This window comes from Ambystoma mexicanum, chromosome 1p, assembly GCF_040938575.1.
Source record: "Ambystoma mexicanum isolate Mex_15411 chromosome 1p, UKY_AmexF1_1, whole genome shotgun sequence".
Taxonomy (NCBI): domain Eukaryota; kingdom Metazoa; phylum Chordata; class Amphibia; order Caudata; family Ambystomatidae; genus Ambystoma; species Ambystoma mexicanum.
The window spans coordinates 783490004-783503812 of NC_090921.1; the positions used below are offsets into that span (position 1 = coordinate 783490004).

The 13809-nt window shown below is 47.2% G+C and overlaps 1 protein-coding gene across 1 annotated transcript in view; it reads left to right on the plus strand.

Moving 5' to 3' along the window:
- Positions 1-13809, plus strand: part of LOC138580749 (cocaine- and amphetamine-regulated transcript protein-like) — a 75969-nt gene that overhangs the window by 17793 nt on the left and 44367 nt on the right. Inside the window, exon 2 of the mRNA XM_069651535.1 lies at positions 10033-10113. Coding sequence (XP_069507636.1) covers positions 10033-10113 — 81 coding nt within the window. The remainder of the gene's footprint in view (positions 1-10032; positions 10114-13809) is intronic.

Below are 13809 nucleotides of genomic sequence, written 5' to 3' on the forward strand. Positions count from 1 at the left end.
TGTCCTGGCCAATTTGCGCAGATGGTCCATCTTAGTCTTGGCGAACACCAGGATGTCGTCACTAGTGTTTAAAACTCCATCCAGCTCAGCGAGGGCACCTCTGATGATGTTCTGAAACACCTCTGCTGCCGATGACACGCCAAAACGGAGTCTCTCATACCTATAGAGTCCACGGTGAGTGGTGAATGTGGTTATGTATCTTGACTCGGGGTGGAGGACAACTTGGTGATAGCCAGCTCGAATGTCCAACTTTGAGAAAAACCGAGCACCTTGTACCTCTGCTATGATGTCGTCGATGGTTGGGGTCAGGTGTCTCTCCCTTTTGATGGCTTTATTGGGTAACCTCATGCCGACGCATATTCGAACAGCGGCGGGTTGCTTCGCTTCCTTGCCACCACGATTGGTGAAACCCATGGTGTTGGACCCTCCACTTCCTCAATGATATCGAGGTTCACCAGATTGTCCAGTTCTTTGTCCACCTGCTCCCAGAGGTGGAATGGCACCCTCCGATGTTTCAGGGCTATGGGCTGCACAGATTTGTCAATGTGCAGCCTCACCGGGTCCCCAGACATTTGGCCAATTCCCTGGAACAGCGCAGAGTATTTGTCCAGCAGATCATGTATGTCCTCAAGCTATACAGAGTAGGCAAAGCTAACAATGCCTAAGGCCTCTGCCGCAGCACAACTCAGGAGGGTATTTGTGCTCACCGGTGTGACGTAGAAGCGGTCCATGATCTTCGAGCCGTCATGCTCCACCTTTGCCACAAAAATGGCATCCAGGGGAATTGGTTCGAGACCACCGAAAGCAAAGATGCAGGCCTTCGGACTGACCAGTTTGGGTGGCGTTTCCATTGCATCATAGTGTCCACAGGCCATCACGTTGACCGACGCCCCCGTGTCCACGAACACCGGGATGGGCGACTTGTTCACCTCCACCACACACCTTGGTTGACGTCTGTTCTTTGATGTGAGAGCCCCCACACTGGAGACAAAGAAGATGTTCTCCTCCTCTTCCTCCTCCTCTTCTGCAGGGGTCCCTCTTTACCCTGATCTACCTGAGCCATGTATGGGGGGCGATTTTGACGCAGGAACCCTGACTCAACTGGGCCTCTGGGCACCATCACCGGCAGGGCTGCCTTACAGACGCGGGCATAGTGATCCGCCAGACCACACCTCCCGCGCGTTCTCCCCGCCGCTGGGCATTCAGCAGGGTGGGGCAAGTCATAGCCGCACTTCTGGCACGACCCGCCAGCTCTCCCTCCTCTATCACAGAAGCTAGTACCTGGTCTCCTGACACCTCTGCCACCCCGCCACATGGCGCATACCTCCTCTGTCTTCACGGGCGAGACCCAGCTTCCATTCTGAACACCCTGGCCTCTGACACCTCATGGCAGAGCCCCAGTTCAAGGATTCAGCAAGTGTAGTGCCTGGTTCTCTCAGCACCTGCCGTCTCAGTTTCCCAGACGAGCAGGCCTGAATCAGCATAGTCCTGATCATGTCATCTGCATCACCCCAGGCACATGCCAATGAGAGGCGCCTGAGATGGCCATAGAAGGTATCCAGTGTCTCGTCCTCCTTCTGCCGCGCTGACAGCATTATGAACCTTTCATAATCAGCATTAGCGAGAGGCAAAAAATGTTCTTGAAGGGCAGTCTTTGCCGCTGCATAGGAGGCGCTGGCTGTGTGGAGGGACTCAAAGATTTCTTGCATGGCAGGTCCAGCCGCATACAGCAAGGTCGCTACTTTGCTGTCATCATCCGTCTCCATAGTAGCCCTGAAGTACATGTCCAAGCGGTCCACCCACCGCTTCCACCTGGGCCCTAGGCTGGATGGGGGACATGAGATGTCAAACTCTGGAATGGGCTGTAGCGCCGCAGTGGCCCGCATCTGCGCCATGATCGGGGGGGCCGCCTGCATGGCTGGATGCGCCACCGGCTGGACTTGAGGCTGTGGCTGAGCTTGCGGCTGTAGCTGGGCTTGAGGCTGTGGCTGGGCTTGAGGTTGTGCTGGTGGTGCCACAGGCTGAGCTTGGGGCTGTGGCTGGGCTGGAAACTGCCCACCGTCCTGCTTCTCAGGCGCACTCATGGGCTAGAGCACACAGGCACCCCCTGCATGAACTGGGGGCTGCAACTCACCCCACCAAGGTCCTTGAAGTGCACCAGTCCAGACATTCACAGGACGCACAAGTCCAGGCCTGATGATGATGATAAAGAAGATGTGTAGCAGAAGATATCCAGATCAACAGGGAGGCTCACACACACATAAAACATCTGAGCATGATGATGAAGGTGAAGATGAAGATGAAGCTCCTCAGCTGCAGGCTGCAGTGACCCAGCCTGGATGTTCCAAAAATTTGAGCTGGGGAGGAGGGAGGGTCAAGCAGGCCTAGGCCCCTCACCCCTTCTTCCCCACCACACTCGACGTAGTCTGCCCAAAACTGTGTGAAAATACCAGATTTGGGCATGAGTGGACAGAGCACACTGCCCACTCTCATAATACCCAAAAATGTTGCTTGGATGTCAATCACAGCCCGAAACGTCGCCCCCTCGAACATCCAATGCATGAATTCAAGATGGCCGTCGCCGCGTGGGGCCTACCCGGCCCGCGGCATGGAATGGATGAGGACCGTCATCCGCTCCGGAATAATAAAAAAATGTATTCCGCAATCACTGCTGGGCCCGGGCCTCGTCGCCACTGTTGGGAGTCTGTACAGGACCCCCAGGAAGCGATGCCTGTGAGCCCCCAAACATGCACAGAGACGGACACCAACACGTCTTGTCTGTTCGGGCTCCCCGGTCACACTGCCAGCATCTGGGAACGCCCCCTTCATTTATAATGCACTCGGCGGCGTGCAACGTCACGCCGCCGCGTGCGCGTCCCTTAAGGGGACAGCACCAACCAGATCCACGTGTGTGCATACACATGTTTTCCTTCGCTGGATTTCAGATCGGGCTGCTGAGCATGCAAGCATTGGCAAAGCCTAGCAGCAAGGAGGCATGTAAACAAGTACTGCCAAAGGGCTGCTTTGAGGGAGCAACCTGAACTGCTCCCAGTAGCTGGGGCGCGTTGCCTGGCCAGCCAACTTCAGTGGAGATGGCAGCTGCAGGGATTCTTACACCACCTCCTTTCCTCGCCAAACCTGGAAAACCCCCTATCCGGTGGGAAAGGCACCCTCAAGTCACCCAGCTGCTTTGCAGAGAAACTCAGCATCTCTGCTGGACAGTGCAACACCAGAAGCCAGGACACGTGCAGACTTGAAATCCTCCGCTGTAAAACAGAAAAGATCAGAAAACAAGCCTTCTCTGCCTATGCCCCAAGACTATAGACTCTCCTCCCCATCAGCATCAGACTAGCTCCCACGCTCCTACAATTCAGAAAATAACTCAAGACCCACCTGTTCAAAGAGTCTCTACGCCTGAAAACCTAGGCCATCACATCAAACCCTGCACCACCTGACTCTCTAGACAGCATCCGCCATCTCCTCCCTGCCACCCTGTACTTCTGACCCCTCCTCTGTGCCCTTCTGTATTCTACCCCCTCTGTATATCTCTTCTGTTTTCACCTCTGTAAAGCGCTCTGTTATGTATCTGTACTGTTGTATTTCTCTGTGAAGCGCTCTGTTGCTTCTTGAAGCTAGGTCCAATAAATAATATAATAATAATAATAATAATAATAATAATAATAATAATAATAATAATAATAATAATAATGCTGATGGGGGAACATCAGAATTTCAATAAATACTGTCAGCTATTCATGCTTGAGCGAGGGCACACATGCAATCTATTTATTTATTTGTTTTTTGTTTTTAAATGAAACCTTTCACGATAAAAAAAACAATTAAAATCACGTCGATTCTGAATTTTCCATCAATTGTACCCCATCTATCTTGACGGGGTGCACACCTTAATTCATGCGTGGCTGGAAAAGAGGATTCACGTTGGTACCCTTGCGTTTGGGTGGAGGTGCCCAGGTTCATATTGACATGGAAGCCGTGGTTGAGCAAGCTAAAAAAAGGCAGGTGGCCGAAGTAGAAGCAGTGAGGGGCAAGCACAGGATGAAGGCAGTGCATGTGTTGGTTGAGATGTGGTCAGGTTGAGAAACCCTCGGTTTATAGGACAGGGACTTCCAGTATACTTGGCACCTACCAGGGTAGCGAATGAGGAAGAAGGGTATGTCAAGTTGGCAGATAGCACTTATGGACTACAACTCGTATTTCGGTGCAGGACAGGAGTGGGGTTCTGCCCCTTGAGGGGAAACGTGAGAGTGCTGGGGGGTGTTGGGGTGAAGTGGTGGGAAGTGAGCACGAAGTTGGTCAAGAATGCTGCAAATAAGGAAAGATACTGGTGTAGGGGTGGAGACTGAGAGGAGGCATTGTGGGGATATCAGACGCTATACAAGGGACAAGGGTATGGACAGAACCAAGGAAGCCCCAATATTACGTGCACTGGATACATGATACGGGAGGAGGGGGTTGATGGGGGTGTGTGTGTGCGTGTGTGTGTGCGTGAGTGTTTGCGCGCGCGCGCACGCGCGCAATGCGGTAGGGGTGTTATGGTTTGGGTTCTACGTTGTTATTCTGTACAAATCATTATGTGCAAGCTGATGTTTACCGTTGTGTGTATTCTTGATTCCATGTCATGGAACTTCTGGAACTGGAACACTGGCACCAGGATCAGTTGGAAGGAGACTACTCTGACATGGGGTTGCTTCATTAAAGCTGCCTCCTTTATATGGTGTCCCCTGCCTCTTCATTACAGTAGTCATCTTACTCTCCTACTCCAGATGGAGCCTAGAAGCCACCAAACCCTCCACATCTAGTAGAGAGCAGTAGAAGTACCAGCTCTGCTCACCCAGGAGTGTGCAGTAGAAGTCACTCTACTCTCCTCACTCAGGAGAAGGCAGAAGTCACCCAACCTGCCTCACTCGGGTGAGGCCTGTCCAGTTGGAGAAACTTTACTCTTCTCACCCAGGAGAGAGCAGTAGAAGCCACCCAAGTCTCCTCACCCAGGAGAGGGCAGTCGAAGTAACTCTACCCTCTTCACCCAAGAGAGGGCAGTAGAATTCACCCTATATCCCTCACCCAGGAGAGCGCAATAGGAGCCACCATACTATCCTCACCTAGCACAGAACAGTAGACATCACACAACTCTCCTCTTCCAGGAGAGGTCTGTAGAAGTCAGCCATCCTTTCCCACCCAGTAGAGGGCAGTAGAAGCCACCAAACTCTCTTCACAAAGGAGACAGAAGTAGAAGTCACTATACTGTCTTCACCAAGGAGTGGGCAGTATAAAACACCCTACTTTTCTCAACCATTTTAGTGCTACAGGAAGCCATCATAATGTCCTCACCTATCAGAGAACAGTAGAAGTCACCCAACTCTCTTCAACCAGGTGAGGGCAGTAGAAGTCCCCCTGCTCTCCTCACCCAGGAGAGCACTCTAGGAGCCACAAAACTGTCCTCACCTAGCAGAGAAAAGTAGAAGCAACACAACTCTCCTCACCCAGATAGGTCGATAGAAGTAACCCAACTCTCCTCCCCAGGAGACGGCAGTACAAGTCACCCAACTCTCCTCAACTTGGTATGGGAAGTAGAAGTCACTCTGCACTCCTCGCCCAAAGAGAAAGCAGTAGAAGTCTCCCAACTCTTCTCACCCAGGAGATGGCAGTAGAAACCTACCAACTCTCCTCACATAGCAGAGGGAAGTAGAAGTCACTTTACTCTCTTCACCCAGGATAGGGCAGTAGATGTCACCCTACACTTCTCACCAAGGAGAAGGCAATAGAAGTCACCCAACTCTTCTCACCCAGGAAAGGGCAACAAAAGTCACCCTATTTTTTCCATGAAGGAAGAGGAGTGAAAGTCTTGAAAGAAATGTATTCAAGGTTATTGTCTCATTATCCCCTCAGGTTTTCCAAAGAACATTGTTAAGTCCCAGACATAGCCTGAGACGGGAGATGTCCTTCCCCTCTAAAGATCAAAGAGCCTGGAGGCGATTCAGTTCAGCTACAAGAAAAGTTGCCTCTCATGCTGTATACATCAGTACACAACTAGATAGTCGAAGCAATATCGAAAAATAAATACATATTTAACGTAAAGCGCATATTGATTACCGCAAAACGCGTCATTGTTGTGTGCTTCCGTGTTCACCTATTTGCAAATTAAAATTCAATTTTGTGGACATTGAAACTGTGATTTCTTGTGGACTGAGGGATTTGCCACGGTCCGCTGCTCCAGGAGTGCCTTCCAAAAAGCATACCATGGTACGTATTTTCTTCACATATATACATATATGCTACTGTGGAATTGAAAACGTAATCAATTGCACAGTAGTGGCATCTCTTGCAGCACACCACTTCACCCACTTGGTATGATAGACCACCATTACAAAAATGAACTTAAAACCATCCCCCAATCCTTGAATGGGACCCATCACATCCACAGCCAGCTTCTGCCAGGTTGATAAGGTACCGTTACAGGCAATAACAGAGTCTCCCGGACAATCTTTTACCCGGCCTGTGGTAGCAGCCATTTGTTATGGTTAAGATGCTCAACCCAAAGGAGGAACACTTTTTGGCAGCTTATAACCTTGGTGCCGGTTGAGGAATCCTCACCAAACTTTGCAGAAGAAGTATATGACCACCTTCGAATGATTATGCAAAGTTCGGAGTTGTTTTGTCATGGGGGAGCAAAGTTATAGGGGGGGGTCCCAAAACCTTTGAAATCCTCTTCGACATAATGGAAAAAATGTTTTGCTTACACCTACAGCCCAAACCACTGGACGAATTTGCACTAAACATGCACAAGGTGTGGGGGCTTGGTCCTCAAAGCAGGCATTTACAGAATTGGTGTAGATCCATCCAGTAGTTGTTTAAGAAATGGCCAAAATGTAGGTAAAAAAAATGTGTGACAACTGCGTCCGGTCCAAAGACTCACTTCCTGGTTCGGTGTCCACCGAAACCTCTTGACCAATAAGAGAGCCGTGTGACACTCGCAGACATTGTATGCAAGTGACATGTGCAGACATGGTATGCACCCGCTGATTGGTCAATTAAAGGGAGGGTCTCAACATTTTTGGGTGGCTTATAATTTTGGTGCTGTTTGACTGCTCTGCACAAAGGTTTGCAAAAACAATTATAGACCCAACCTTGAATGTTTGTGCAAGTTTTGAGGTCAAGTGGGGGCTAAGTTATATGACTATTTTTTGTATGTACATTTTGACACTTTTGGAGAAAAAAAACATGGACCGATTTGCAGCAAACTTGTGCAAGGAGCATTGACAAGAACCAAAAGTATGGTTTCACAAATCTGTCCGTGTTTTATTTTTTGACAAGTGTCATAGTGTAAGTACAAAATAAGTGATATACCTTTGGTGACTGAGGTATAGCCTATGGCCATGGCCAGTGGCCAGATTGTCTGGCCATGATCCGGACAATCTGGCCACTGGCCATGACCATGAGGGACAGGCAATGCGGTTAAAGTGGCCATGGCCACCAGGGACTAGCTATGTGGTAAAGTGTTTCGAAATCGGGATAGGTTTGAATGGGAAAATAAATTCTGCTTGTGGCTACAGCCTAAAGTTCTGGATGGGATTTCAGCAAACTTGCGCAAGGAACATCAATCAGCAAGGTCCTGGAAGCTACTTTTTGCAAATCTCTCCTGTGTTTTATTTATTCTGAAGTGTCAAAATGGAAGTACAAAAAATAGTGATATAATTTTGGCAGCAGTGGACCCGTTCCTGAGAAAGGACAAATGTGTACTCTGATTTTCTTATTGGGGCATGCAGCATGGTTGAAGTCCTAGGTTTGAATGGGAAAATAAATCCTATTCACTGCTTCAGCCCGGAGTGGTGGACAGGATTGATACAAACTTGCGCGATGAGCGTCAGCAAGGATCTGAAAGTACGCTTTTGCAAATCTTTCTTGTGTTTTACTTTTTTGAAAGTGTCAAAATGTAAGTACAAAAAATAGTGATATAACTTTGGTGCCTGGGCAGTGGGGCTGGCGCTCAGCAAGGACACAATTTTTCCAAAGTGTGAAAATGTTAGTACAAAAACTAGTGAGTAACTTTGGTGTCTGGGCAGTGGGCCTGGCCCTCGGAAAGGAGACACTTCTACTCTGATTTGCTTATTAGGGCATGCAGCATGGCCGAAGCTCTAGTTTTGAATGGGAAAACAAATTCTACTCATGGCTACAGCCTGATGTGCTGGATGGGATTTCAGCAAACCTGCATGGGGAGCATCAGCAAGGACCTGAAAGCATGCTTTTGCAAATCTGTCCTGTATTTTACTTTTTCAAAAGCGTCAAAATATAAGTACAAAAAATAGTGATATAACATTGGTGCCTGGGCAGTGTGCCTGGGCCTCGGCAAGGAAAAAAGTCTACTCATGTTTTGCTCTTTGGGCCATGCGGCATTCCCCATGGATTTTGGAGACTGGCCATGAATGCAAGTCATTAGCACTGGCCATTGGTCACATTATGACGGTATAGTGGACAGTGAACTAGGATGCAGGGTAGGTACAGTGGATCACAGGGGTGGTTTGGTCGAGCTGCGGTCATGGTCGAGCATCATGCCCTAGGCAATTCAACCAAAATTTGCATCCCCAGCATGTGCTGCTGATAACAACACACATCAGTATGCGTTGCAAAAAATATGATTGTTAAAGGAGGTTTATATTTCTTTCATATATGTTAAAAGAGGAATTATTAATAATGTATATACAGTGACGTAACATCATGAAACATTTCCACTAATAGACACCTATGAGGTTGCACACAAAAAACGATTCAGTGAAAAACTAAAAACTATCAAATTTAGTGAAAAGACTTTGTTAATGGAACATTATGGTTAAGTTGCACTAATAAAAACCTTTGAAATTCAGTGAAAAAACCTTGTTAAAGGGACGTTATGGTTAGGTTGTACTACAAAAACTATCAAAATCAGTAAAAAAACATTGTTAAAGGGACGTTATGGTTAAGTTGCAGTGCCAAAAACCTATGAAATTCAGTGAAAAACTTTGTTAAAGGGATGTTATGGTTAAGTTGCACTAATAAAAACCTATCAAATTCATTGAAAAAACTTTGTTAAAGGGATGATATGGTTACTAGTAAAATTGAAAAACCCAAGAAATGTGCCAGTTATGGTAAACTATGCAACAATAACTCACACCACTGCCATGCACTGTAAACACTAACACCCTGGACATCAAAAATGACATCATAAATGACATCATCGATGACTTCACTGATTACATTCCATATAATAGGGGCATCACTTACAATGTCATTTACACCATATCAAAGGTGATCAGTAGCCTTGTAATAAACTACTCCATGTCACATAAAAGGGGCTTATTGAAAAATAAGCTCTGTACTGAAGTGTTATTGTGAATACAGAAATCAAATAATAGAAACAATGAATGCAATAGGGATCATAGAACTAACATATTCTTAAGATGGTATGTTTAGGTAGTACAATGATAAGTAAAAGCATATCACATTCTTAAGAAATTAATTGTCTGTGTGGGACCTGCTTCCTGATCTATGTATGTGCATTAAGACCTCAGGGCAAACCCTAAGGAAAAGAACTTCAGAATAAAGAACAAGGTTATAGTATGTGTATCATGGTTTCAATATAGTATAACCACATAGTGTCCTCAGCTTAAAATGAATACTGTCACTGAACAAAAACAACCAACCCAGACATGTGATGTCATTGATGATGTCATTTGTGATGTCATCTTTGTTGCCCTGGGTGTTTGTCTTGGCAGGGTACAGTGGTGAGGCGAGTTATGGTTGCTTAGCTTAGCATAACTGGCGAATTTCTTCGGTTTTTCGATTTTACTATTAACCATAACTTCCCTTTAACAAAGTTTTTTTCAATGAATTTGATAGGTTTTTATAAGTGAAGCTTAACCATAACGTCCCTTTAACTACTATTTTTCACTGAATATATATATATATATATGAAGCATGAGGCTTACATGTTTTCTTCTCACTGACCCGTCACTGACTCTCCAGCTTTTTCTTTTCCAGGTGGACGCTCTCGAAGAGCTTCTAGAAAATAATCAAGACAACAGGTTATCGGTGGAGAAGAAAGCCAGTCAGCTGCCCAGGGTGAGTACTGGGGTGACGGGGTGGATGTGGGGTACAGGGTGGAGAGATAACTGTGGTGGATAGCAGAAGGCATGCTGAGGCTATGGGTGGTAACAGAAAAGAAGCAATTAGGCAGGTAGTGTAATGCACTGTAACCGGGACTTGCACGGCACAGCTTCTGACATGTTTGTGAGGTCTCTTTGTGGTGGGTACTGAAAGAAGAGGAGTGGGAAGGAGGGTTAGTGGGGAAAGACGTATAGGAGAGTTGTGTGTGCTGCTATGCTGATGGGTCCCGATGGGAAGAACCTAGTTTAATGTCTTCTAGTTGGTTACTGGGTATTAGGGTTTAGGTGAGTGTATGTTGCCAGAAGGAACCTTCCAATGTAATGATCTTAGCCTGTTACTGTGAATAATGTATACTATACAGGTGCGGTGAGACTAGAGATGTGTGGTGCAGTGTAGGCAGTTGGCAGGGTGTGGAGTAGTGTTCACGCAGGTGTGTTTCTGTGGTTTGTGCATATGACCAGCTGATGGTTGGTGGTTAGGAGGTGAAAACTGAGTTAGGCTTAGTGGAATTTGTGTGAAGTGAAGAGGTCAGGGTGCAGGACTCCATGCATGTGGAGTACATATTATTATTATTATTATTATTACTATTATTATTATTATTATTTTATTTATTGAGCGCAAACCTAACTTTGAGAAGCAACAGAGAGCTGTACAGAGGTATACAGCAATACAGATGCATAATGGAGTGCTTTATAGAGGTAACAACAGAACAGATATACAGCGGGGGTAGGATACAGAGCAGCACAGACGAGCTGTACAGGGTGGTGGGGAAGAGAGGGTTGGAAGGGCGTCTAACGAGTCAGATGATATGGGTCGATGTGATGGCCTAGGTGTTGAGGAGGAGAGACTCCTTAAGGAGGTAGGTCTTGAGTTATTTTCTGAATTGTAGCAGAGACTCCTTGAGGAGGTAGGTCTTGAGTTATCTTCTGAATTATAGGAGCGTGGGGGCGAGTCTGATGCTGACAGGGAGAAGGTTCCATAGTCTTGGGGCATAAGCAGAGAAGGCTTGTTTTCTGGTCCTTTCCTTTCGGGAGCATGTCCTGGCTTCGGTTTCGCATTGTCTGCCGGAGATGCTGAGTTTCTCTGCGAGGTAGCTGGGTGATTTGAGGGTGGCTGCCTTATAGATGATGCAGCAAGACATGTAGGTGATTTGTGCATGCAGTGGGAGCCAGTGAAGGTCGATGAGGGCCGGGAGTGATGGGATTTTACCTGCATAGACCGTTGAGGAGGCGTGCAGCCACGAGTAGGTCACTTCTCAGGGGCGCAAAGGAGGACGACGAGAGGCGCTCGAGGAGGGCATTGCCCCCATCCAGGTGGGATTGGACCTGTGCTTGAATGGTGGGTCTAAAGGTGTCCGGAGGGAGGAAGCACTTTACTTTCCACAGGAGGGAAAGCGGATACCAAGCTGCCTCAGTTTTCTTAGCTATGTGTGTCTTAAAGGAGAGGTGTTTGTCGATATGGAACCCAAGGGACTTTGCACAGGAGGTGAAGTTGGGTGTACGTAGAAGTACTACATGGATTAAATATGAGAATTTGTCACCCTTGTCCTGTCCTTGTCTGGTTGCTGACGTCTACGGGTTGTAGCATGTTAGACTGGTTTCCATGGGTGGCTCTGCTGTGGGTACCGGGCAGAGTTAGGTTGGCCAGAGTTGAGTGGTATGCACCAATCCTTATTTATTCACCCCATCCTTTGGGTGTGCCTTATTCATATCATTGGTATAGCTTGTGTTTTATTCTGAGGTCTTCCAAGTTTTTAGTGACTTTCAGAAGGTGAGGTGATCCTTGAGGTTGTGCATTCCCGAGGTTAGTGACCATCACTGTGAAGGTGGAACTTCCTTGGTGTTTCTTGTGGTATCGTGGTGCCGTGACGAAGGTTCTGAGCTTTCTGCTCTGTATGTACGAGAAGAATTTATTTCACCTTACTACTAGAAGGCTCAGTGGTCACTGCAGAATGTTTTGAACTTAAACTTGCATTTAACATGCAGCTGGTGTAGGGATCGTAGAGGTTTGGATGTAAGTCCCCATCATTTTAGTCGCATCATGAGGAGCATTTTGAATTGTCTTTAGTTGCAGTAACAGGTATTCTGTGCAGGCCTGTGTACAGGCTGTTGGCATAGTTAATTCTTGAGAGGGAGATGAACGGAGGTGATCACTGTATGAATGCCAGGTATGGCATAATGCGTCTGATGGGCTTTAAGGGGATTAAACAGTTTCCGACCAGAGGTCCTATTGTAAGAGCCCCTATTGTCAGGCACGTCATAATTTCTGTTTTGTTTGAGTAGGGTTTCGGCCTGTTCCTTGTCATCCAGGGGACTCTAAGCAAGAGATCCAGCTGGTGTTCACTGGTATCAGATACTTGTTTGCAGATAATGTGCGTCTAGCCTGCATAGCTGCATCAGGTGAGTCCATGATTACTGAGACTCTTTATGAGCGGTGCCATGTACTGATTGAAGATGAGATGTGACAAGCATGGACAATGTGGTACACTGCATGTGATGTTGCATGAGATGTCAGTGGTTTCCTTGGGGTTTAAGAGGAAGAGGAAGAAAGGAAGGCAGTGATGTTTGGGTCAGGCCAGTTCCCTCCACTCTTTTGATGAGCATCTCGTGGGGTATGGTGTTGAGAGCTGTCCAGGAGGTTGAAAGCATTTAATTGGTCTGTATCCACTTCATCTTTAGGTTATCCCAGATTGTTGATTGGTCTGATTCGCTTCCTTTCATTGGTGTGAAACCTATTTGGCCATGGCAGAGGATGTCATTTCTGTCACTGTGTTCTGTGTTGTTGATAGATGAACTTGTCCAGGGGTTTAGCTGGGTATGGAACACTGGAGGCCTGACGGTTTAGGTTCCTTGAGCTTTTGCAGGGGCTGAGCCGTGCCTGGAGCGGCTGAGAGGGTCTTTAATGTGTGTCAAAGATTTTGTAGACAGAACTGGGTGGGTGAAATTCTCTAGACAGAACATCTGTTTCTCCTGCTTAAGGTGATCGAGCGAACAAGTGGCCTTTCCTTTCTAAGAATGCAACACTAAATAACAACTCTCAAGGAATCAATTTGCTGTTCCGTGGGGGCAAGAATGGGAGCACACCTGTTGCCTCTGCTGCCGCATGGCGTGGGCATATATTCAGCAGAAATATGTGCAAGTAGGAATGTTATTTCATGGACACCTTTTTCCATGATTCTTCTGCTGCACCTAACTTGTAGGTGGAGAGCAGGCGCTGCAAGGTCTGTTTGTTTGGCTTTAACAGTGGAACAAATCCAGTGATCATCATCACCATCACCATCACCATCATCACCACCACCATCATCATCATCATCATCATCACCATCGTCATGCTCTACCTGCTAAATTACACCGGATCAGTGCATCCAAACCCATCAGCTTCTCCTTTAAACTCCCTCACCCTCTTCCCCGTTCCTCGCACCAGCAGCCAAAAAGAATCCCAGCACTGGGCACTTGCGGTCTGCCCTGAAGGTTGATGAGCAGGGAGAAGGATTGCATGGGGGCATCAGAGAAAAGGAGAGGAAGAAAAAGGGGGTCAGGGACAAAGAGGGGCAAAGGAGAAATCAGAGATCCCATGAGCAGAATGTGAGGAATTGAAGCAAGGGGAAAGGAGAGAGAGAATGTATGGCAAGAAGGGGAAGAAGACAATACC